This window comes from Oncorhynchus clarkii, chromosome 2, assembly GCF_045791955.1.
Source record: "Oncorhynchus clarkii lewisi isolate Uvic-CL-2024 chromosome 2, UVic_Ocla_1.0, whole genome shotgun sequence".
In the NCBI taxonomy this organism is placed as follows: domain Eukaryota; kingdom Metazoa; phylum Chordata; class Actinopteri; order Salmoniformes; family Salmonidae; genus Oncorhynchus; species Oncorhynchus clarkii.
The window spans coordinates 6,503,561-6,529,008 of NC_092148.1; the positions used below are offsets into that span (position 1 = coordinate 6,503,561).

Below are 25,448 nucleotides of genomic sequence, written 5' to 3' on the forward strand. Positions count from 1 at the left end.
GGACATCCAGCCAACTGGACAACTATGGGAAGCATTGGAGTCAACATGGGTGTGTGCAACTGTGTGTTGAGCAAAGCTTGTGGAGAACGGGTATAAGAGCTGCAGGTTCTCAGGATGTTGTCGACTCATTAGGATATCTCATGTCACTGACTGCAGTGCACACACACGCATTCCCTCACAATTTCGCTCTCACTCAGACGTAGACACACACAACACTAAGCAGTGTAATCTAAATTGGTGGTATCAGGCCGAGGACATTTCTTCATTCATTCATTCATAGTTGGTGTGAATCTGAGTAGCAGCCATCCCCATCTCAACCACATCCCCAGCACCAACACTAATACCGCCGGCCCTTAAGCACGTTGGATCATATTTGCCCTACAGGGGAACTGAGAAACAGAAACATGCGTGGTAGGTGCTGAGAGTGAATTTAGTGAGTGGGATTTAGCCTGGAGTTTAGTGTTAATCAGGCTCCAAGTGAGATTATCTCTCTTCCTACCCTCCCTCCCTCCCTCTCCTCTTTCTATTCTCTCTCCCCCATCTCCTCTTCCCCCCCCCTCTTCGCTCTCTCCCTTCTCTCCTTCTGTTCTCGCTTTCTCTCTTTATCTCGCTCCCCTCTCTCTCTCAGAGAAAATCTGGCAGGTTGCGATCAGCTGTGCTGATTCATGGCTTATGCTAAGTCCCGCCCACCTATTAGCCCCTCCCACCTGGCCGAAAGTCCAAATTAAAGGAAATAAATGCCAAAGATATCTGTAAACACATGCGCTTGCACAGCGGTATACAGGCAGGCTCTCACATGCCCACGCACAAACACATTTACAAACAAACATGCATCCTATCACATGCCCACACAGATACTCACCGATTCACGGCTGCAGTCATTCACATAGACACACACAAAAATGGAATATGCTAATTGTTTCAAAAGAACATTCACAATGCTCTCAGCAACGTTGATATAGAAACCTCTAACACTAACCCATTGATTTAAAACAAAAAAGCAGTGCAAAGGGCTTTACACTGGTTAGTTCTTAAACTCTCAGCTATAATGGGTACTGTGCCATGTAGGTCTGTTGGTCTTCTAGTGTGTAACTTTATCTCCAGCTCTCTGTTTCAACCTAATCAATACCCCCACAGATGGTTCTGATGTTGTAACGTGAACCGCTTGGGGACCAGGCTGAATGGAGTTATCCCATTGATCGACTGTGGTTGGGCTGAAGGAGCAGACCAAGCCTACACTTAAATTCAATCCAGTTTAAACCAGACTTCAGCCAAAGCCAATTGATTGAAGGTGAAATCTGTATATTAGTGGAACATTATTTCAGAAGTGTTCATGTCTGTGTGTCTTACGGTACCAGAGAGAATTCATATTTGTAAATGAACAGTTTCCATGACGTGTCTGTCAATAGGGCGACAGGTAGCAGGCGGTTAAAGTGTTGGGTAGTAAGCAAAAGGTTGCCGGTTTGAATACCCGAGCTTTCAAGGTGAAAAATCTGTCGATGTGCCCTTGAGCAAGGCACCCTAATTAGCTCCAGGGGTTAGACCCTGTAAAACAACACATTTCACTGCACCTTTCCAGATTTATGTGACAATACATTTTATTTTTTATATGCTGTAATTGTCAATGGATAATATCGATGTGTTTGTCAATAATACATCATTGTAAATGTAAAGTATCGATGACATGTCTGTCAATGATGGTGCCTATAACAGTATCTAGACATGCTGTGGATATACAACAAGTTCACAGTCCACTCCAGTCACATTTGGAATAAAGACATAATGGCAAGAAAAAGTATGTGAACCTTTTGGAAATACCTGGATCTCTGCATAAATTGGTTATAAAATGTGATCTGATCATCTACGTCACAACAAACACAGTCTGCTTAAACTAATAAAACACAACGAATTACACGTTGTCATGTCTTTATTGAACACACATTCACAGTGCAGGGTGGGAAAAGTATGTGAACCCTCAACCAAACCTTTTCTGTAGTTGCGGATCAGAACTGCACAACGTTGAGGAGGACTTTTGGACCATTCGTCTTTATAAAACGGTTTCAGTTCAGCAATATTCTTGGGATGTCTGGTGTGAACTGCTCCCAAAGTCATGCCACAGCATCTCAAAATCATGTTGAGGTCAGGACTCTGACTGGGCCACTCCAAAAGGCGTATTTTCTTTTGCTGAAGCCATTCTGTTGTTGATTTACTTCTGTGTTTTGGGTCACTGTCCTGTTGCATCAGCCAACTTCTGATTCAATTGGCCGACAGATAGTGTCTTGATAAACTTGGGAATTCATTTTTCTGTCGGTGGTAGCAAGCTGTCCAGGCCCTGAGGCAGCAAAGCAGCCTCAGGAAAGCAGCCACAAACCTGTTTTTTTGGACAGCAGTGGCTTCTTCCGTGGTATCCTCCCATGAACACCATTCTTGTTCAGTGTTCTACATATCGTAGACTCGTCAACAGAGTTTAGCTGACACTAGGATTCTTCTTAACATCATTGATCAATCTGCGTTGTGCTCTTGCAGTCACCTTTGCAGGACGGCCACTCCTAGGGAGTAGCAACAGTGCTGAACTTTCTCCATTTATATAGACATTTTTTCTTACCGTGGACTCATGAACAGCAAGGCTTTTAGAGATATTTTTGTAACCCTTTCCAGCTTTATGCAAGTCAACAATTCTTCATCTTAGGTCTTCTGAGATCTCTTTTGTTCGAGGCTTGGTTCACATCATGCAATGCTTCTTGTGAATAGCAAACTCACATTTTGTGAGTGTTTTTATAGAAGGCAGCTCTATCCAACATCTCCAATCTTGTCTCATTGATCAGACTCCAGGTTAACGGACTCCTGACTTCAAATATCTTTTGGAGAAGTCATTAGCCCTGGGGTTCACATACTTTTCCCAACCTACACTGTGAATGTTTAAATTATATATTCAATATAGACAAGAAAAATACAATAATTTGTGTGTTATTAATTTAAGCACACTATGTTTGTCTATTGTTGTGACTTAGATGAAGATCAGATCAAATGTAATGACCAATTTACGCAGAAATCCAGGTAATTCCAAAGGGTTCACATACTTTTTTATTGCCACTGTACAATTGGAAACTCTAGATCTTATCAGAGAAAAAAACATCACTCTTAAAAAACAGAGCGTATCTTGTTCTGTGTGCAGAGTGTTGGCCCTTGGCACTAGGCTTGGGCGTTAGACTGTATACACCGTATACCAGGGTATTTGGAAATAGCCATGGGATGGTTTTTCAATACCTCTTTGAAGTTTTAATATTGGTTGCTACTTTAAGTAGATACCTGCAGTCAACTTGTGCGATGTGTTAGGAGATCAAGCAGCTCGCTTTCTTCATTTCACCTGTCACATTATGAAGCTCACTGTAGTTCCCCAGAACAGTTGAGACAGTCACATTATGAAGCTCACTGTAGTTCCCCAGAACAGTTGAGCCTGTCACATTATGAAGCTCACCGTAGTTCCCCAGAACAGTTGAGCCTGTCACATTATAAAGCTCACCGTAGTTCCCCAGAACAGTTGAGCCTGTCACATTATGAAGCTCACCGTAGTTCCCCAGAACAGTTGAGCCAGTCACCTGTTTGTTCGTAAAACAACAGGAGAAAACGGGAGCAGGTGAGTCCAGCTGTGTGTTGACAGGAGTTGTGTTTTATATTGAAAGTCAAGTCTTTTTTTGCTTCAATAGAGTGATCAGGGACATTTAACTCTAATTTTCTTTCACAGAAAATACATTGGTGCAACACATTCAGCAGAAAATAGCTTCATTTTCCTCAGATGACAACAGAAGTGCAACGCTATCTGGCTGGCAGCCACACAAGTAAATGAGCTTAGAATGAAAAAGTCAAATCCCTTTGAATGAGTTATTTACTTGCGTTTTTTCCTCCTCTCTGTTCTCAGCCCGTCTCCTCCTGCCCCCTATTCTCTGAGCAGGCATGCCATTGCCCTAGCGACTCCAGACTCCACACAAACACAGCATGTAGCCTACACATGCTGCTCCAGAGCCTGTACTGTTCTTCCTTCAGACAAGCATGTATCAAAACTTTGTTCATTTGCACAATGTCTCTCGTTCACAATCACTTGGAAATGTCAAAAAACCTTTGCTAGTTCCTACCTATATATGTGTAACTTTATGAGCTGGATTGCCTGTCTTTGCAATTTGTTTATTTTCATTTCTGCATTTTAGCATATTTAGCTAGCAGCCTCCATAGAAATGAGCTTTTACTAGTGCTAATTTTGTTAGCATTCTGGTAATAGACGCCCAATAGGTTTGTTTTGGCGTCCCCTTGTGTACTAAACCAGTAATACCATAAATCCCAGGACGACAGAAGGTAGGTATGACGACATGAAAATCTAGATAGTGCCCAACCCTACTTGGCACAAACAAACCACACAGTAGTAATTTACTAAACTAATGCAACGTCACTCTTTCTCCTTCCTAACTCTTCTTCACCAGTCCACTCTCACTAATACACTAAAACTTTCTCTCTCTCACTAATACACTAAAACGTTTTCTCTCTCACACACACACACTTGCTCTCTCTCAGATCTCCCTCTCGTTCAGGTGTCTCTCTCAGTGTTCTCTTGCCCCTCCCACATCATGTTTTCATCCCTTCATAACAGATTATCTTGCTATATATATATATATATATCCCAGCAGTATCAATGGAGGATGGGCTTACTGGATGAGTTCCCCTTCAGTGTGTTACAGGCAGCAGCAGCAGATACACATTACTGTACTCAGGCTAGCCTCCTGGCTACTGCAGAGATGGATTTATACTTAACACGCTGAAGAATGAATCATGTCAATCACATTTAAACCAAAAGCTCAAATAACTGACAGCATGAACGATACCAGAGCAGAGGTCTTCTCAGACATAGTTGTGTTCTGAAAGACGATTGCAGGCAGAGCACACAGAGAACAACATGGTGAATGGTGGTGTATTGGCTACGGTGTTAAAACAAAAGACACTAAGGTTGTGGGACACTTTCCTAGACACAGAATAAACCAATTAGTCTGTTCTTGTCATTTTAGCAACAAGGCCAGGCTCAATATTTTACAAACACAGGGAAAATGGAGTAATGTTTAAAAGTCTTTAGTCTGATTTTTCCCCCCACAAAGTTATGTCAAGTGCAATGGTAAGGTGTGATGATTGTTGGCATGGCCCGGACTGCTTCTGAGCTCTACATAGAACCTTTTCCTGCCCATGTTTTTGTGTTGAAAATCTGCACACACAAAAGCCATTTAACTTCTCATCAAGATATTGATAGTAGGCTAGTGATGGCCAATGGGATGAATGACTATTGAGCACAGTTAACATACAGTAGTAGATCACTCCATCTTGCTAAAGAAAAGTCAAAAGAAGAAAAGGAACCAGAAGTGTTTGAAACATTGTAATATTTGAATAAATGCATGTCCTCATTGTCCTGATTTTAATCCAAAAACACTGCACTACAAATAGCCGTCTAAAAATGTTAGGAAATTGTATTCAATTATTGTAAGAAAAATGTTGAATTAGGTCGAGTTATTTATTTCACATTCATTGGGCCACAAACAAATGCCACACGATATGGATAAAAGACCCTGGAGCAGTGAGCGGCCAGGCAAATGAAATACCCTGGCGTGCCCATTCTAATCATCATGACCATTCATTCACTTGTTTTTAACTGAAGATATTGGAATTTGGAGGTAGTCCAAACGCAGATTTCTTTCAACTTTTACAAAACATTGATTTATTTAAGGTGTGATTTTTTTTAACACTATCTCCCGTGTGCGCGTCAGCTACACTGTGATGCCTATAGCGCAGGCATTTAAATCATCTTAGTATGAAAATGGCGCCGAATGTAGAAAACAAATAAACACCAACTCTAAATCCCATCAGCCGCCAGAAATACATTCAAAAGTGCGCTTACCTAAAATAGAAATACCATCAATGAAGAACTATAATTAGTTAAATCCAACGCAACCGAATATTCCGTACATCCAGTGAAGTTACAATAATGAAGTTACAACGTTGCAGAAACCGGACACATGCTTTGTTGTGCTGAAGATGCTTATCCGCGCTAGTAAAGGGGAGGAGTCACCATACTGAAGTATCGAACTTTGTTAACCGTATGCACCAATTGAACACTGCTAAATTCTAGATTAACCTATGGGAAGTGGGGGAGATGTTGAATCATATGGTCCATTTCGATAACGATGTTTGAATTGAGTGCTTCATAATTAATCACCAAATTCTCAGAAATTATCCTGAGAGTTTGGTCCAACACCTATGACAGGATGAAGCGCCGAAACAATAACCTATTCTATTTCTCGGGTTTTTCTTATCTATATTATTTTATTACTGCATTGTTGGGAAAGAACTCGTAAATAAGCGTTTACTGTTTTACACCTGCTGTATCCTGTGCACGTGACAAATAAACTTTGAAACGTGAAACTACAGACGATTGAAAAAGACTTAGAGCCTAAGCATAAAGAAATGATTTATCATGGTCCTACAAAAAATATGAATGCAAAGTTATGCTAATTCGAGAGCTAGTCTCCATCACTCACTCAATTATTTCCCATTGATGAACAACAATTCATTATAACACCATATAATGAATAGCCAGCCTATAGTGCTCCAGAGTGGCGCAGCGGTCTGAGGCGTCACTACAGACCCTGGTTCTTTCCCAGGCTGAATCACAACCGGCCGTAATCGGGAGTCCCATAGGGCGGTGCACAATTGGCCCAACGTCGTCCGGGTTAAGGGAGGGTTTGACCGGGGAGGTAGGCCTTCATTGTAAATAAGAATTTGTTCTTAACTGACTTGCCTAGTTAAATAAATAAAAGGCCTATAGCGATAATTCATCAGCATTATCCTCCCAGCCTCTCACTTCTCAATTAATCACAATTTTAATATGCAGTAAATCAATTACACTATCAAATGAATCCACAGCAGCACATGTATCCACCATCCTCCCACTAGGCAGGGCTGGCCAATGAATGAGCCGGCCTAGGTTAGTGCTGTGTAATTAGGCACAGCACGCAGCCCAAGAACAGGAGGGAGGCAGATAGAGAAGCATAGGGAGAACTGGTCTACACTACACAACCCTCCATCCAAGTCCTTTTCAGGCAGAGCCCCAGCACTTTTCTTTCTGCTGTAGGCTTCCATGCTGTGTGAGAGTCACCACCTAGAACTCCCTCTGCTATTGGCTACCATGCTGAGTGAGGGAGTCGCCCCCTAGAACTCCCTCTGCTATTGGCTACCATGCTGTGTGAGGGAGTCGCCCCCTAGAACTCCCTCTGCTGTAGGCAACCATGCTGTGTGACGGAGTCGCCCCCTAGAACTCCCACTGCTATTGGCTACCATGCTGTGTGAGGGAGTCGCCCCCTAGAACTCCCTCTGCTATTGGCTACCATGCTGTGTGAGGGAGTCGCCCCCTAGAACTCCCTCTGCTATTGGCTACCATGCTGTGTGAGGGAGTCACCCCCTAGAACTCCCTCTGCTATTGGCTACCATGCTGTGTGAGACAGAGACACATAGGATCTGCCTCCAACCAATCCTCAGAAGTGTCTCCCCATTTTCAAGTGTAATGGGCCAGCACGGCTCATTTTATGTAGTGCCCCCCTGCTACACACACACACACACAGACTCTCTTTATTGGGGATGACATGGTCCCCACCCATCTGTCTGACCCCATTAGTGCCATACGGCTCATGGAGAGGCTGGGGTTGGGGAGGCAGGGGGAGTGGGAGGGGGTAGTCATATTCTCTAAACAACCCATAGAGGGAAAGAGTACAAGGTACAGGTTTTGTTTTTTATATATATATATTATTTAACCTTTATTTAACTAGGCAAGTCAGTTAAGAACAAATTATTATTTACAATGACGGCCTACCCCGACCAAACCCGGACGACGCTGTGCGCCGCCCTATGGGACTCCCAATCACGGCCGGATGTGATGCAGCCTGGATTCGAGTTAGGGTACAGGATACAGGGTTAGGGTACATGGTTATGGTACATGGTCAGGGTACAGGACAACAATATTCAGTTTCTGTATCTATCATTATAACGTTGTTACTGACCTCAAGTGCAGAGCTGGAAACAAGGGGGAATGTTGAAATGGCATTAACAAGCCTCTGGTGTATATACGGATACAGTATACAAGAATATTGTTCTTTTTTACTCTGATGTCGTACTGTAACATAATCCAAAAGAATTACTGGACATGGTCACAACATGACAAGGGCAGAAGGAATGTAGACAGACAGATAGGTGTGTTTTACTACACACACCCCTCCCTCCACCCCCCAGTTGCCTAGAAACCCCTCCCTTCCCCTCTCCCTAATGCAGGGAGCAGGTGCTGGGCTGGACCCCAGAGAGATGAGGAGAGGGGAGGGCACTACTCACAGATGCACCCTCCCCAGAGACTCTGACAGACACAGACAACCAAGACACAAATCCACTCACTCTAAGAAAGTCATCACACACACACACACACACCTTTAGTTGGGCACATGGAGTGTGTTTATATCTCTCGTCTTCATCCCTCTCTTTGGCTCCATCACGGATTACATAACGGCCCCTATACCCCTCCCCCCCCCTCCCGTTGCCTTCCTTCCTCTGTTCTGTTGCCTACTGCATCATGGTTAGAGACATCTAACACCTTGTTTTGCATCACACAATATATCTATAATACGTAAAACAATATTTGCGGCTGTGAACATCTGGTATTAATAAAACAATGCCAGTCGGCACATATAGTACTGTCTGTAGCATGCTTTAGGAGACTTAGTTTGTGGTTGGAGATCTAAGCTCTAGAAAGCACTAAGGGCATGGATGGATGGTAGGCTAACCGCACATTAATATTCATAGTGCACCATTATGGTATCAAGTATTTATGAAGCAGGAATGTTCCATGTTTCTGCAGTATTCTCCCAGTAGATAGCATACTATAGGAGCAGTAGCTGTGTTGCCCCTCCCCGCTCATGCCCAGTTTGGATGCTTCAGGGAGACGTGCTAGTCTAGTTGCACAACATTAAGGTCATCATGTTCAGTAGGAACCAATGAGAGAAAAACATTTGAAAGGGGGAAAAATAAAATAAATTGTTATTGAACAAGCTCAGGTAGTATCTGCTCTGTTTCAGTAAGTTTTCTCCCGGTTCACACCCACTGAACGCACCCGAGGTTTTCTTACAGAGCTAAACATTTAATACAGACAAGTGAGATGACTGAAAATAGCCACGCCAATGAGAACGTCTGCCCTGTCTGCATCACTGAGATCAGAGGGTTTCTAAAACCTTGGTGATGATGCACACTCTCAGATTCAACAACAGTCAAAGACACGGGCCTGTGTCAAGGCATTGCTCCATCTATTATGAAACAGCTTGATCCACTTTATAGGCATTATGAAGCTATGTGCACCACAGCCTTTGTGTTTATATCTCTTCATGTTCTTGCTGTATTCAGTGTTCATCCTCCTGTATCTGTGCCAGTAGAATCATCCCTGAGTTTGTGCTTCCACCTGGTGGCTAAAGAGACAACGACAGTTCTTGGCTCAACCACATACAGAAAGCTTCCCCCAAGAGTATTCCTGACAGGGTTGTCTTTGAAAGTGGTGTTGGCCTTCTCCAGCAAAAATGCTCCATTGCAGGTTATGTTCTGGTCAGTTATATGTGATAGTTATTACTACTCTAGAACACAGTTATTTAGATGAAATCCACATTAGATAAAGACCAAAATTCTGGCACGTTGTGTGCTAACAGCACCAGTTGAGAGTCATAGGGGAAACCCATAGAAGGGAACACTTTTTCCATTACGCCACGATGCCGCAATGCATGTTGGGACGGCAAGTGTTTGGGAGAGATAAAGACGCCAGAAGGTCTCAGCCAGATGTGATGCCACCACTCCCTAATTCAGCCTGGGTGAGCAGCACCAAAGCACAGGCATGCCAGAAGACATACTCACACATCAGATCAGTTGTAGCAAACTGGCTCAAATTAAGATCCTACATATGTAGCTCAAGTAAAACCTTTAGCACATGATGTTAAATAAACACATGAAACAGCCTACTCCAATGATTCTAAAGAGCAGCTTTTAGCAGCACTGAAAATAGAATTGGATACTCACCAAACATCAGCATGGAAACACGGGAGACATCCCAGACAGGACGAGGTACAGGGATCCAGTCCAGACAAGTGAGAGAAAGGAATAGCATCAGTAAAATAAATCAGGAAGGGTTGAAATATATATTATAGGTCCCTATTCCCTGTGCACTACCAGAGCTATGGGCCCTGGTCAAAAGTAGGAACTATTTAGGGAATAAGGTGCAATTTGGGACATATTCGGCATTTCTTTCCCGATGAATTCTATTTCACAAATGTTCACAATTTTATGTATGAAATACATTTAATATTACATAACTGGCCATCTTGCATTGCATAGTTGTATTGGTCAGCTTTTCTCTGTGAAACGTCAGTGCCTTCAGAAAGTATTCACACCCCTGTACTTTTCACATTTTGTTGTGTTACAAAGTGGGATTCTTCTTTTTAACCTCTATTTAACTAGGCAAGTCAGTTAAGAACAAAATCTTATTTTGCAATGACGACCTTAAAATGTATTTAATTGTCATTTTTTTTGTCGACGATCTAAACAAAATACTCTGTCATGTCAAAGTGGAAGACAAATTCTGACATTTGTAACAAATTAATGAAAAATAAAACACTAATATATCTTGATTTGATAAGTATTCGCCCCCTGAGTCAATACATGTTCGAATCACCTTTGGTAATGATTACAACAATCATTACAACAAACGATTACAGTCTTTCTGGATAAGTCTCTAAGAGCTTTCCACACCTGGATTGTGCAACATTTGCCCATTATTCTTTTCAAAATTCTTCAAGCTCTGTCAAATTGGTTGTTGATCATTGCTAGACAACCATTTCCAGGTCTTGCCATAGGTTTTCAAGCAGATTTAAGTCAATACTGTAACTCAGCCACTCAGGAACATTCACTGTCTTCTTAAGCCACTTCAGTGTAAATTTGGCCTTGTGTTTTAGGTTATTGTCCTGCTGAAAGGTGTATTAATCTCTCCTCTAGGAATTTCCATTTAGTTCATTCTTTTATCCTGAAAAACTACACAGTCTTTAACGATTACAAGCATACCCATAACATGATGAAGCCACCACTATGCTTGAAAATATGGAGTGACACTCAGTTATGTGTTGTATTGGATTTGCCCCAAACATAACACTTTGTATTCAGGAGAGAAAAGTGAATTGCTTTGCCACATTTCTTTGCAGTACTACTTTAGTGCCTTGTTGCAAACGGGATGCATGTTTTGGAATATTCTTATTCTGTACATGCTTCTTTCTTTACACTCTGTCAATTAGGTTAGAACGGTGGAGTAACTACAATGTTGTAGATCCATCCTCAGTTTCCTCCTATCATAGCCATTAAACTGTTTTAACGTCACCATTGGCCTCACGGTGAAATCCCTGAGCAGTTTCCTTCCTCTCTGGCAACTGAGTTAGGAAGGACGCCTGTATCTTTGTAGTGACTCTGTGTTTTGATACAACATCCAAAGTGAAATTAATAAATTGACCATGTTCAAACAGACATTCATGTCAGTTTTATTTTTTACCCATCCACCAATAGGTGCCCTTCTTTGCAAAGCATTGGAAAACCTCCCGGGTCTTTGTGGTTGAATTTGTGTTTGAAATTCACTGCTCGACTGAGGGACCTTACAGATAATTGTATGCGTGGGGTACAGAGATGAGTCATTCGAAATCATGTTAAACACTATTAGTGTAAGCTAAAATCCACGCTAAGCTAATTTTTACTCCTGAACGCATTTCGGCTTACCATAACAAAGGGGTTGAATAGTTATTGACTTAAGACATTTCAGCTTTAAATGTTTAATTAAATTGTAAAACTGTCAAGAAATAAAGTCTATGGCTCCTCTGCTCGGTGGGTACTGGACTCTGGGTAGGGTAAAAAAAATACACACACACCAAAGAGGCCTATATTATATATATTTTTAAAAATCAAATAGCCTAATACAAATCAGCAAAATATTAAATAACAATAATAACAGGTATTATTGTATTAAACGGAGGTATTCCAGATATAAGCAAGTGGACTGTCTTGACAAGGCCAAGCGCAAAGGCTTTCTGTGGTAGGCTCAGAAACACCTGTTCAACATCAATGTAGAAATAGGCTAGTAAAGCAAAATTCGGATCTCAAAGGGAGGCAAGTCTGATAAATGTAATAGTTATTATTGAAATAACACAACGTCTAGGGCTAAATTTGGATCAATTGCAACGCTGTTTGTGAAGAAAAGCGAAATATTTTGACTAAACGGCTGAGTAGTCAGACACCATCCCAATTGTAGTCCACCAATGACACGTTTGGACACCGATAATTACACCAATTGTTAACATTCTTGTTGTCTCTGTACGGGTCTATGGGCCAGATATCAAACAAGATCAGTCCAAACAATGAATAAAAATCCCAGAACAGCAGTCCACCATTCTTTGGATGGGAATAGCATTCGATCATTTATACGTTTAATGTCCATATATTTTTCATTTCCTTACTTACATTTAGAAAATAAACTGCAATATCCCTCTGGTGTTTGACATAGTCTCACCCCCCCATTCCCACAAACACGGCGCAATTTGAACTTCAAGCGAACTGAATTGACGGCTGCGCAAAAAAAATAAACCGATTTTTGCCTTCCATATTAGATTATATTAGACTTTCGATGTTTCCCTAACATGGCACTCTCGTTTTTATTTACCTGAGAGGTGAGACGTTTCTTCCTGTTTTCTTCCTGGTATTATTCCGCCATCATAATTCAAGTGTTTCCCGACGACTTCAGAAGTTACAGCATATTGATCCGAGTATTCCAGTGACGCGTCTTGCAATGACGAAGCACGTCTCTGCTGGTCGCAGGCAGCTGAGGGTGGGTGGGGATACCCCTGTGGACTAGGTCAGGTGCTCACTCCAATAGAAACCAAACCTTGAGCGATACTAGATGATATGCGCTCTACTTGCGGGGTAAATAAAATAGATGGTAACCTAATGTTGCTGGATGGGAGCATTGGAGCAGGTAGCTTTTCTTGTCAATGCTGGGATACTATTTACCTGACCACCGTGCCATCAGGTTTATGCAGTGGAGTGCGTAACAGGTTTTGAATGTGTGGTCAAAGAACCCTTTGTTCAACTGGGCCTTGTGCCAGCGTGATTTCTCTCTCTCTCTGTTGTGGGATCTTCAGTTTTAATCCCGCTGTGTATACGGGGTATAACACACTTGCACGAATCTACATGTCAAGGAGACAATACTTTTTGACTTCAAACTATCCTGGATTCCGCTACCCTCGTATATTTTAATAACCTTCGTAATAAGGCTAGTGTATTCATCTAAAATAAAATTTTACACTTTTTTCATTCACAATTAATATGATGAAAAATGTATGACAGTCAGATGCACTCCTCCTCAAAGATGTATGCATTTGAAAGCCCTCAAAGAGGTATGCATTTGAAAGCCCTGTCTCTGGGTAAAGCAGTGAGCACTAAGCACAGTTCAAGCAGCTTTAGGGACATTTCATTTAAACAGCTGTGCTGTCTGAGCATCTGTCCCAATATTACTACTAAGTCCCAGTGGCCATTCCTGGCACATTCTCTTGGTACAAAAATAACACAATGACATAACCTATCTGCCTGGCTCAGCACCATAGTATATGGTATTTAATCTGACCTGAGTGACCACATTAATGCTCTCTTTTCCCCACCTGACCACAGAAATGCTCTCTTTTCCCCACCTGACCACATTAATGCTCTCTTTTCCCCACCTGACCACATTAATGCTCTATTTTACCCACCTGACCACAGAAATGCTCTATTTTCCCCACCTGACCACATTAATGCTCTATTTTCCCCACCTGACCACATTAATGCTCTCTTTTCCCCACCTGACCACATTAATGCTCTCTTTTCTCTACCTGACCATATTAATGCTCTCTTTTCCCTACCTGACCACAGAAATGCTCTCTTTTCCCCACCTGACCACAGAAAGGCTCTCTTTTCCCCACCTGACCACATTAATGCTCTATTTTCCCCACCTGACCACATTAATGCTCTCTTTTCCCCACCTGACCATATTAATGCTCTCTTTTCCCCACCTGACCACATGAATGCTCTCCTTTTCCCACCTGACCACAGAAAGGCTCTCTTTTCCCCACCTGACCACATTAATGCTCTCTTTTCCCCACCTGACCAGATTAATGCTCTCTTTTCCCCACCTGACCACATGAATGCTCTCTTTTCCCCACCTGACCACAGAAAGGCTCTCTTTTCCCCACCTGACCACATGAATGCTCTCTTTTCCCCACCTGACCACATGAATGCTCTATTTTCCCCACCTGACCACATTAATGCTCTCTTTTCCCCACCTGACCACATGAATGCTCTATTTTCCCCACCTGACCACATTAAGGCTCTCTTTTCCCCACCTGACCACATTAATGCTCTATTTTCCCCACCTGACCACATTAATGCTCTCTTTTCCCCACCTGACCACAGAAATGCTCTCTTTTCCCCACCTGACCACATGAATGCTCTCTTTTCCCCACCTGACCACATTAATGCTCTCTTTTCCCCACCTGACCACATTAATGCTCTCTTTTCCCCACCTGACCATATTAATGCTCTCTTTTCCCCACCTGACCACATGAATGCTCTCTTTTCCCCACCTGACCACAGAAAGGCTCTCTTTTCCCCACCTGACCACATGAATGCTCTATTTTCCCCACCTGACCACATGAATGCTCTCTTTTCCCCACCTGACCACATGAATGCTCTCTTTTCCCCACCTGACCACAGACATGCTCTCTTTTCCCCACCTGACCATATTAATGCTCTCTTTTCCCCACCTGACCACATTAATGCTCTCTTTTCCCCACCTGACCATATTAATGCTCTCTTTTCCCCACCTGACCACATTAATGCTCTCTTTTCCCCACCTGACCACATTAATGCTCTCTTTTCCCTACCTGACCACATTAATGCTCTCTTTTCCCCACCTGACCATATTAATGCTCTCTTTTCCCCACCTGACCACATTAATGCTCTCTTTTCCCCACCTGACCATATTAATGCTCTCTTTTCCCCACCTGACCACATTAATGCTCTCTTTTCCCCACATGACCATATTAATGCTCTCTTTTCCCTACCTGACCACATTAATGCTCTCTTTTCCACACCTGACCATATGAATGCTCTCTTTTCCCCACCTGACCATATTAATGCTCTCTTTTCCCCACCTGACCACATTAATGCTCTCTTTTCCCCACCTGACCATATTAATGCTCTCTTTTCCCCACCTGACCACATTAATGCTCTCTTTTCCCCACATGACCATATTAATGCTCTCTTTTCCCCACCTGACCATATTAATGCTCTCTTTTCCCCACCTGACCACATTAATGCTCTCTTTTCCCCACATGACCATATTAATGCTCTCTTTTCCCCACCTGACCATATTAATGCTCTCTTTTCCCCACCTGACCACATGAATGCTCTCTTTTCCCCACCTGACCATATTAATGCTCTATTTTCCCTACCTGACCACATTAATGCTCTCTTTTCCCCACCTGACCATATTAATGCTCTCTTTTCCCCCCACCTGACCACATGAATGCTCTCTTTTCCCCACCTGACCATATTAATGCTCTCTTTTCCCCACCTGACCATATTAATGCTCTATTTTCCCCACCTGGCCATATTAATGCTCTCTTTTCCCTACCTGACCACATTAATGCTCTCTTTTCCACACCTGACCATATGAATGCTCTATTTTCCCCACCTGGCCATAATAATGCATTATTTCCCCCTCATCTGCTTTTGTCCTAAACCTTCTTGTTTTCTCTATGAATTATCTGAGTAAGATTAAGGCCTCATTCTTATTTTCCACAACTCTTTGAGAATGCTATCGTTTAGAAATATACTACTAGTAATATGCATAAATATATATGCGCATATATTATCAACTGTTGATAACTGTTATAGTTTCATAAAATAAGATATACATTTTCTAATATGAGTTTTCAGAGGTTTCCGGTATAGGCTACATTATTTTTTTTTTTGACTAACAGGAAAGATGTCATACAGTGAGTGACCTTTTCAAAAGCCCTCATTAGAGAAGATACACCTCTCTCACTTGTTTTTCAGTACAGTGAGAAAATGTGTGTGTGTCATGACGGTTGCTCTTATCTCTGTGTGTGTGATTGTGTGTGTGTGTGAGCTCCAAAAGGGCTGGTCAGTTTAGAAGCTAATCTACCCAACACAAGGGCGATTCTCCCCTGCTCAACACGATAATGGTGAATGGGGCGGTCCCTCCCATTGACTCCAGAGTGAGTAATATTGTAATGTTGAGAATGTTGAGCCCCACAGTGGAGGTGTCATAATACCCACAAAAACCTAGCGGTCAAACAGGGAAAGGGGGATACCTAGTCAGTTGTTCAACTGAATGCATTCAACTGAAAAGTGTCTTCTGCATTTAACCCAACCCCTCTGAATCAGAGAGGTGCGGGGGGCTGCCATAATCGACATCCACGTTTCGGGTGCCCAGGAAATGGTTCCAATAATTTTTCAACCATTCATTTTTACTATAGGGGATTTTAGAAACACTAAAAATAAGGCCTGTGTTACGTGTAGGCTTTTAAACATCTTATTTAACCGTTATTTAACTAGGCAAGTCAGGCTTACCCTGGCGTGATGTTTTGATAACCATGTAAATCTTTTTCAGACAAGGTCACTTTTATCAATATATTCGGCTTTATTTACACTCAGATTCCAAAGTGCTAATTAGCATAAAATTAGTCATCATGCAAGACTACAAATCCCTGCAAGCTCCTGCACATCATCCAACTGTAGCTGACATCTTTGCTAACAGGTATTGTGTCAATTTCAAACTTGCAAAAGACAGTTCACAGAGTTGTCAATTTAAAGAGATTTAGCCAATTTATGAATTACTACATTTAGCTAACATTAGATAGTTAATCCAGAGATTTTTTTTTGAACCTTTGCCTCGATTCGGCATGCTCGTCCAGATCATCATGGGATTTGGAGTTCTTTATGATAGCCACATTAGCAGCTAATTAACATTTCTTTTTTTTTTTTTGGGGGGGGGGGGGGGGGGGCATAAATACAGGCAAATATATTGATAAAAGTAACTCTTTGTCATAGAGATATTTACACTGTTATCAAAACATCACACCAGGGTAAGCCTACACAAAACACATGCCTTATTTGAAGTGTTTCTAAAATCCCTTATGGGGAAAATGACTGGTAGAAAAACAATTGGAACCATTTCCCTGTTTGTTATGGGTATTATGACTCATACTGTGGTACTCTATAGAGAGCAATAGTACATGGTGTCTTTTTGTAGGCACTAACTCCACAATGTCTCGTTGGCCCAAACCTATGTGGAAATTCATGTTTGGGGGGGTTGGATAAACGCCGAAAATAATGTCTGTGGTAAACACAAGTTTAGGAGATCTTATACTTTTTGTTCTATGAGATAATCTCAGCTAACATCATCTTTTGTGAATTTTGAAGCATTTATGTAATCAAAACAAGCACATAAAGGCTTCATAATTCATAGTCATGTTAACTGACTGATATCTCATAAAACAAAATGTATAAGATCTTCTGAGTCTGTGTTAGCCTCAAACCTTATTTTTGGCGTTTTTCCCAAAACCCCATTCTTTCCCGATTCCTTTCCCTTCATAGCTGAACGAACCAGAGGTAACTAATTTCTGTTTTTTGGGACTACAAGCTGGCCAACTCTATTAGTGCTTCTATTGTGCACTTGTGTGTAGGCAATGCCTGCAAGTAAATGTGTGTGTGTATCTGTATTTTATGAAAGGCAATAATGTAGGCTATTATGTTATTATAGCCCACATATAATGTTATTATATGTCAATAATGTAGCCTACATATAGGTTAATAACATTATACATGCCCAGTATGCAAAATGACGCTGTAAATACGTATTTTCCTGACGTTGAAGTTAAGTTCATTTTAGGTTCTAAATGAAAGCTCAAAATACATATTTTCCGGATGTTGAAATCAGGTCCATTTTCAGTTCTGAATGAAAGGTGAAAAGACATCATTGACCAAATTTAAACTGTACATACATTCTCAATGAAGTAAACGTAATATCACAATAATACATTTGAAATCCATTTAATATAGGAAAGAGGAGCCAAGCGAAGATTGCAACATAGAATATATATTATTGCTCCCATCTGTAAACATGCACTTATGTTAGCTTTCCAAACTGGCAGCAATGATGTTCAAAGTAGTCCAACCCACAGAATAAACCATCAGACCACATCAACTACAATAACATTCTCAGTAATATTCTCAGTCATATTTTTTGTCTTGCTATGACTGTGATATGTTATTTATATACCGTAGTTGAATGCACTGACTGTATGTCGCTCTGAATAAGAGCATCTGCTGAATGACCAAAATGGAAATGTAAAAAACAAATACTTGCAAACTGGAGATTATACTAATGAGCTTCGGCCCCCAAACAAGTACAAATGTGGTTGCTCCGGGCCGGACCAAATTTGAACGAATCATAGACGTCTAGGCTATGCTTCACAAATTTGTACAGCACAGTACGGCACAGTTCAGTACAGTAGAGCACAGGATAATACAGTACAGTACAGTAGAGTTTGATTCAGTAGAGTACAGTAATTTAATTAGTAGAGTACATTAGAGTAAAGTAGGATACAATTCAGTACATTATAATGTACTGAACTATACTGTATTGTACTGTACTCTACTTTTTTTATGTAATGTACAGTCGGTTACTGTATAGTTCTCTACTGTACTGTGCTGTCCAAACAAAACATAGACATCTGTGTTGGGGGCAAATGGACCAGACCAAATCTGAACCAATTATACCCTTACAAAAAAGAGTTCAGTTTTGAAACAGCCGTAAAAGTGCAGTAACTGCAGTCAACTGTGGTATTTTGGACGCAGTAATTGCAGAATAACCAGTGTACTGACGTTGAACTGCAAATACACTGCAAAATTACTGCAGTAAAAAAACGGTGTTATTTTGGACGCGGTATTTGCAGCATACACCAGTTATACTGCAATCTTTTTTCGTAAAGGTAGACGTCTATGTGGCTGTTTTCCATAAACACATCCCCAGCCACAGACTTTCAATCAGTCAAAACTCAATAAAGATATTTAATTTGAGACCTTTAACCCACACAGCATTACATCTGAGATCAGCATACAGTGAACAGTGCCACTGGTCGCGTTTCTTATTGATTTTGCTTTAATTATGAAGCTTGAGAAGTACATAATCTGCTGTTATATCGCACTGCAATGATGTGCAATGATGTCCGAGGGGGAAAAAACAGTGTTCGCTGTTTGAAGCAGCTAGGCTAACGTGGCAGTTTCACAGCTACGGATTCCAGCTTTAAACCCATATAGCTAGGTTGTGGAAATCAGAAAGGCACATAACGTTTTTCTGTCTCTTTGAAAATGATATTATAGGCTAAACAATGGCGCACACCTGAAACGATGTCTTGTATGTGGACTGGGTTGAATTTGTCCTCCTCCGTTGTATTATCACAATCCCAGTCTCCCACGTTTGTAATTACCCAGCACAGGAACCAGGAAGAGAAGTTTGAATGCAACACGCGTCCTATTTTTTGTTTTGGGCAACAATTCTGATGCGAGTTTTATAATGAGGATTATTTTTAAGTGATCGGCAATGTCTGATAAGGGTCCTGTATTAACGTCAGGTATCATTTTTTACCTATCGATCGGGGCAGCAATATTTCAAATACTTGAAGAACCCAATTGGAAACTGGCCAAATCCGAATATTCCCGTCAAAAGGAAAACATTCTTAAAACATATCCGTGCTTGACTAAAGAAGATCTGAACTATATTTTGGGGGTATGTAGGGATTCAATTTAGAATACATGTATTATGTTCCCAATCGGTGTTTTAATGATTATCATTAATGTGTTGTCAGCTTGGTCAGCATTGGAACTTTATTATGTCTCTAAAACTGTATTTTACACTATGGGCGATTCCAAGGTGTAACAGCTATTGCTGAAAGTCGGATTTTTCACTTCCAAATGTATGTCAAACAAAAAACAATAATTGCAAAGTTAAACAAACCGTACAACTCTATGCACCTTTGTTCTTCAAGCAAATGTATTTTAAACATTTCAGTGGAAGTTGTTAAAAGTAGTCCTTGTGCATGGAGTTGTGTGGTTTGTTTAACTTTTTTGCAATCGTTGTTTTTTGTTTATTTTAAAGTGAAAAAATCCGAGTCTCAGAATCCCTCTGTTACCGTAGAATTGCCACTATGTTTTAGGCCTACTGTTCGACAACTATTTAGTCCCATGGACGTTGTCCCTGGATAATAAACCTACCCAGGGCATTTCAGGTGCTGAATGAAAGCTTAGACCTCTGGGACCTCGAAAATAAGTGTTATATGGATGTCAAAAATGCTTATTTTCTGGACGTTGAAATCAGGTCCATTTTAGAGGCTGAATGAATGGAAAAAAATCTGTATTTTCCAGACGTTGAACATGTGTATTTTTCAGACATTGATTCTATAGCAAAAAATTAAATGCTATACATGTTCTATTAAGTAAGAAACCAAATATGTATTATTGCTCCCATCTATCACATGCAGTAATGTTAGCTTTTTCAAATCCTTTAAAACTGGCAGCAACGATGATCAAAGTAGGCCAGCATACAGAATGAACCAACAGACCACTTTAACTACAATAACATTCCGAGTAACGTTTACAGAATATTTTTTTCTTGCTATGACTGTGATATGTTGTTGTTTATCTACCTTAGTTGAATACACTGACTGTAAGTCACTCTGGATAAGAGCATCTGCTGAATGTCCAAAATATACATGGAAAAACAAACACTGGCTGGGTATTGTTCTAATGATAAAATACACATCTGGTCTGTGTGGACCAGATCCATGTCTGTGTTTGGGCCAAATATAGGCCGGTCTGGACAACTATGATTGGTTCAGATTTGATCCGGACTGGACCAAAAATCCACGTTCGTGGACATTGAAATCGGGGCTCCAAAAAAATACCCCAAAAATATGGAGGATCAGAAAAAGACGTCCAAAAGGCATCGCCTGATGTCAAATGCTTTGTGGGTAATTTTACATGAAAAAATAACATTGTAGATCATCTGAAATGATTTAATCTAAACAAAGCTTGTCAAGTTAGGACATTTCAGTCCTTGGCAGTACTGATATGGCTGTGTTGTTGATAATATTTAAGCATATTTGTATTTTTATATGGTATTATGAATATATTATTTTCACTGTTGCAGTAAAAGCTTGGAGTACTTCTACGCTTATAAATCAAGTTTCAATTATAGAACACATTATAGAACAGAACACATCACTGATGAGCCTACATGCGTTTTCATCATCTCTGTGCTCTTTAACGAAGGAGCCAAGTCAGCATGTTGGGACAGTTCAGAAGAACTGGTTTGCCATTTTCTTTGCTCCGATAACAGTGCAGATGCAACGTTGGTAACAGAATGACGTCAGAAGATTGCACAGTCATTATGTTGCCAAACTTTGCGTCTGCACTGTTCTTCAAGCCAATATGTTTTCAGTGGAAATTGTTAAAAGTAGTCCTTGTGCAGAGTTGTATGTTTTGTTTAACTTTGCAATCATTGGTTTTCATTTGACATACATTTTATAGTGTCAAATCAGAGTCTCAGTGCCACTCTGCTACCGTGGAATAGCCAAGGGGCAGCATATTTTCAGAGGGCGTTGTCTCTCTAGATATCCGGGTTGCCTCCAATGTTTCAATGCCACTGCTGTCTAGGGTCGTGTTTACGAGACTACAGAGGGCGTTGTCAGTCCCTTCATTACGGTTGTGTCCTTCTATTTGAAGGTTCTGGAAATATATAACAGGGGTCTATTGTTTGTGTGTAATGACTAAAATATATTTTTCAAACAAATCAAAGTGGGAACATATTATATTTTTATTTGCTCAATCTCAGTGGATTTAGATTCCCAAAGTAACTCTGTGTTTACCTAGAGTGTGAAGACTCCTGAAATGAATCCCAATGAAACCCGTTAACGTTTAAGATAACCCCAATCAGCTCTGTTTGTACAGTGTGATAACCCACTCTGTTCCCTAGGTGGTGTCAGACGCTGCTGGACAAGGTGTGACCATCACTGGAGAGAATACCTACAACAACTGGGACTGGACCAATTCAGTTGTCTTTGCTGCCACTATTGTCACTACCATAGGTGGGCAATATCTTGAATACAACACTGGAAACATTGAAACATGTTTATCTCTCTCCGATAACAGCTGCTAACTCAGTTACCCAATGTCTAACCGTAGCAGAAATGAAGCTGCCACCCCCGTCTGAAAGCCTATACGTTTGTGATTTGCAGGTTATGGTAATGTTGCCCCAAAGACGGCTGGCGGCCGTATATTCTGCATCCTGTATGGCCTGTGTGGGATCCCTCTCTGCCTCACCTGGATTAGTGAGCTGGGCTCGTTCTTCGGAGACAGAGCCAAGCGCCTGGGACAGGTCCTGGTACTCAAAGGCCTTAGTGTGGTAAGACTCACTGGGAGTCTCCAGCACGTCTAATGTACTGATATGGATTTCTATCAACGACTTTTGGGGAGGTGCAATACATGACTTAAGCATTTATTAACAGCGGATTAGCCAATGGTCAGCCACGTTTAGCCACTGTAGCTGCGTACTAATGACTGAATCCCGTATGGTCCAACTAATGGAAAAGTGTTAGCCTACAAGACATGTTAGCCTTGTCACCAGATCTGGTGGAACACTCAAAAATGACAATTGACATGGTCAAATCAAAGGGATTGGTCTAACATTGTCACTTGTGTCACATGCCGTTGCTTGTTCTTCTCACTGTGCTTTAGCTGCTGCTTTGGTTGCTCTCTGGGGTCTAGGCCGGCTCACTGTAAAGCCCTTTTTACATCAGCAGTTGTCACAAAGTTCTTTAAATACATTTGAATGATTGATTGATTCTCCCCGTGTGCCGTCTGCAGAAAAAGGTCCAGTTGATCTGCACGGCCATCTTCCTCCTGTGGGGTCTGCTGGTACACCTGGTGATCCCCCCGTTTGTGTTCATGTCCCTGGAGGGATGGTCGTACCTGGAGGGCTTCTACTTCTCCTTCATCACCCTCACCACTGTCGGCTTCGGGGACTACGTCGCAGGTAGTTACATAGGCTTTTCATGAAGTAGATGGCATTCCTCAAAAAATATTAGTTTATATTTAAGAGATCATTATATCACCTAATTCACATTAGAGGATCATAAAGTTATTTGGAGTTGGATTCATTGCCTGGTGCAATCCTGCTTTGTCCAAGCTGAAGAAAGGGTGACATATACTTAATTAAACTATGTTGTCTTTTTGACTCCACAGGTATCAATCCAAACATAGACTACCCAAGGCTGTACCGGGTGTTTGCAGAGGTGTGGATATACATGGGTCTGGCCTGGCTGTCTCTTTTCTTCAGCTGGAACGTCCACATGGTGGTGTCGGCTCACAAGGTCCTGAAGAAGAGAAGGCAGAGACACAGGATGGACCACCTGGACCATCGATGGCAGCTCGAGAAGGACGACATCCACAGCCCTCGCCGCCTCCCCACCGCCGTCGACATCTTCAACTTCCTGTCTGAGAAGCATGAGGACTACAGCACCGCCATCAGGCAGATTGGCGCTGCCGCGAAGCCGAAGCCGAAGATGGAATTCAAGGAGTTGAGTCGTTCAAAGAGCTGTAGTGACATCCTGGGGACGAATATCCAAACCCTGGAGCATTCCCCACGCCGCCTGAGGCGCCACCTCAGCATCAGTCACAATATGTTACTAAGCAGCTTTGGGATGGGAGAGGAGGGGCAGAGGCTTATCGAGGATGACCCTGTCTTTATGAAAGACCCTGTGTTTGAGGAGAACTGTCTGGATAGGGACACTAGAGCGAAGGCTGTTTATGTGTCCAACTCAAAAGAGAACCTAAACCCCGCCGATCTAGGTCCTAACATCAACAAAGAGGAGAATGTTCAGAATCAAGATGGTGGAGAGAATAGGTTTACTGTATCAAAGGTAGTGGAGGGGGATTCGGGAGAGGAGAATGATGAGAAAGGCTGAAGCCTTGGATCCATCCTCTTCATGGAGAACTGAATGATGTAATCAAAAGGGGACTATCGCTCTCTCCTAGAAGTTTGGTTGGTGCATAAAACTTGTGAATTCAGATAAATAAAAGGTATGATGGGTCTGTGATGGGTCCGCGGATCATCACAACTTTTTATTTATTGTACCCATCACACCTTTTTATTTATCACCCCATCACACCTTTTTATTTATCACCCATTCACACCTTTTAATATCACCCCATCACACCTTTTAATATCACCCCATCACACCTTTTTATTTATCACCCCATCACACCTTTTAATTTATCACCCCATCACACCTTTTAATTTATCACCCCCATCACACCTTTTAATTTATCACCCCCATCACACCTTTTAATTTATCACCCCATCACACCTTTTTATTTATCACCCCATCACACCTTTTAATTTATCACCCCATCACACCTTTTTATTTATCACCCCATCACACCTTTTTATTTATCACCCCATCACACCTTTTAATATCACCCCATCACACCTAATATCACCCCATCACACCTTTTTATTTATCACCCCATCACACCTTTTAATTTATCACCCCATCACACCTTTTAATTTATATCACACCTTTTAATTTATCACCCCCATCACACCTTTTCATTTATCATCCCATCACACCTTTTTATCCATCTGAACTGAATGATGTAGAAGCATCATAAGAAGGTCCTGGGACAACCAGAGACTATGGCAGAGTTAGGATTGGTCACATTCCCCTGTGGTGAGGAGTGGAAACAAACGGTTTTCCTTAACATCGTGATCAGTGAAATGTATGACCCAAGATTATCAAGACCTAAGATCATGAACACAGTCTGGACAACTTCCTGTCTTCTCTGTTATCTTTATCTTGATGTTAAACACACATTTTGGTCTGTGGGAAAAGTAAAAGAAGGAAAATATAGCAAACAATGGACTCCTTAGAGTTGCCAGTGTGATTTACCTGACTCTAAAATGAGAAACTGAAAGCAATGTAGTTTGTCTATTGTTACAAACTGCCTTCAGAAATAAAGTTTACATGAGTTTCTATGCAATTTCCATGTTTTTTATATGAGTAGATGTAGTGGTAGTGGACTTGAAAAAGGAGATATAAGATATAGAATCATTTTGTATTTTTTGCTTTGTCATTACCCCCCCCCCCCCGAAAAACATTCCCCCAAAGATCGATGATCAACAATAT

The 25,448-nt window shown here is 41.4% G+C and overlaps 2 protein-coding genes across 2 annotated transcripts in view; one reads left to right on the forward strand and one right to left on the reverse strand.

The window, feature by feature from the left end:
• LOC139419950 (uncharacterized) overlaps nt 1-4,719 on the reverse strand; it is a 46,765-nt gene extending 42,046 nt beyond the window's left edge. The window contains exon 1 of the mRNA XM_071169820.1: nt 4,702-4,719. Coding sequence (XP_071025921.1) covers nt 4,702 — 1 coding nt within the window. The 5' untranslated portion in view covers nt 4,703-4,719. The remainder of the gene's footprint in view (nt 1-4,701) is intronic.
• A 14,671-nt stretch (nt 4,720-19,390) lies between these two features.
• On the forward strand, nt 19,391-25,091 carry LOC139419982 (potassium channel subfamily K member 5-like). Its single transcript, XM_071169822.1, has 5 exons — nt 19,391-19,993; nt 22,238-22,349; nt 22,500-22,666; nt 23,128-23,296; nt 23,506-25,091. Exons 1-5 carry the CDS (start codon nt 19,808-19,810, stop codon nt 24,225-24,227), a joined length of 1,356 nt encoding a protein of 451 aa, XP_071025923.1. The 5' UTR covers nt 19,391-19,807; the 3' UTR covers nt 24,228-25,091.
• Nucleotides 25,092-25,448: the final 357 nt, after the last annotated feature.

Excerpts from the sequence above, each read along its gene's own strand:
- LOC139419982 (XM_071169822.1), top strand. The coding sequence starts at position 19,808 with ATGTCTGATAAGGGTCCTGTATTAACGTCAGGTATCATTTTTTACCTA. Across the intron at positions 22,350-22,499 it reads CACTATTGTCACTACCATAG|GTTATGGTAATGTTGCCCCA; the intron begins GTGGGCAATATC and ends TGTGATTTGCAG. Across the intron at positions 23,297-23,505 it reads CTTCGGGGACTACGTCGCAG|GTATCAATCCAAACATAGAC; the intron begins GTAGTTACATAG and ends TTGACTCCACAG.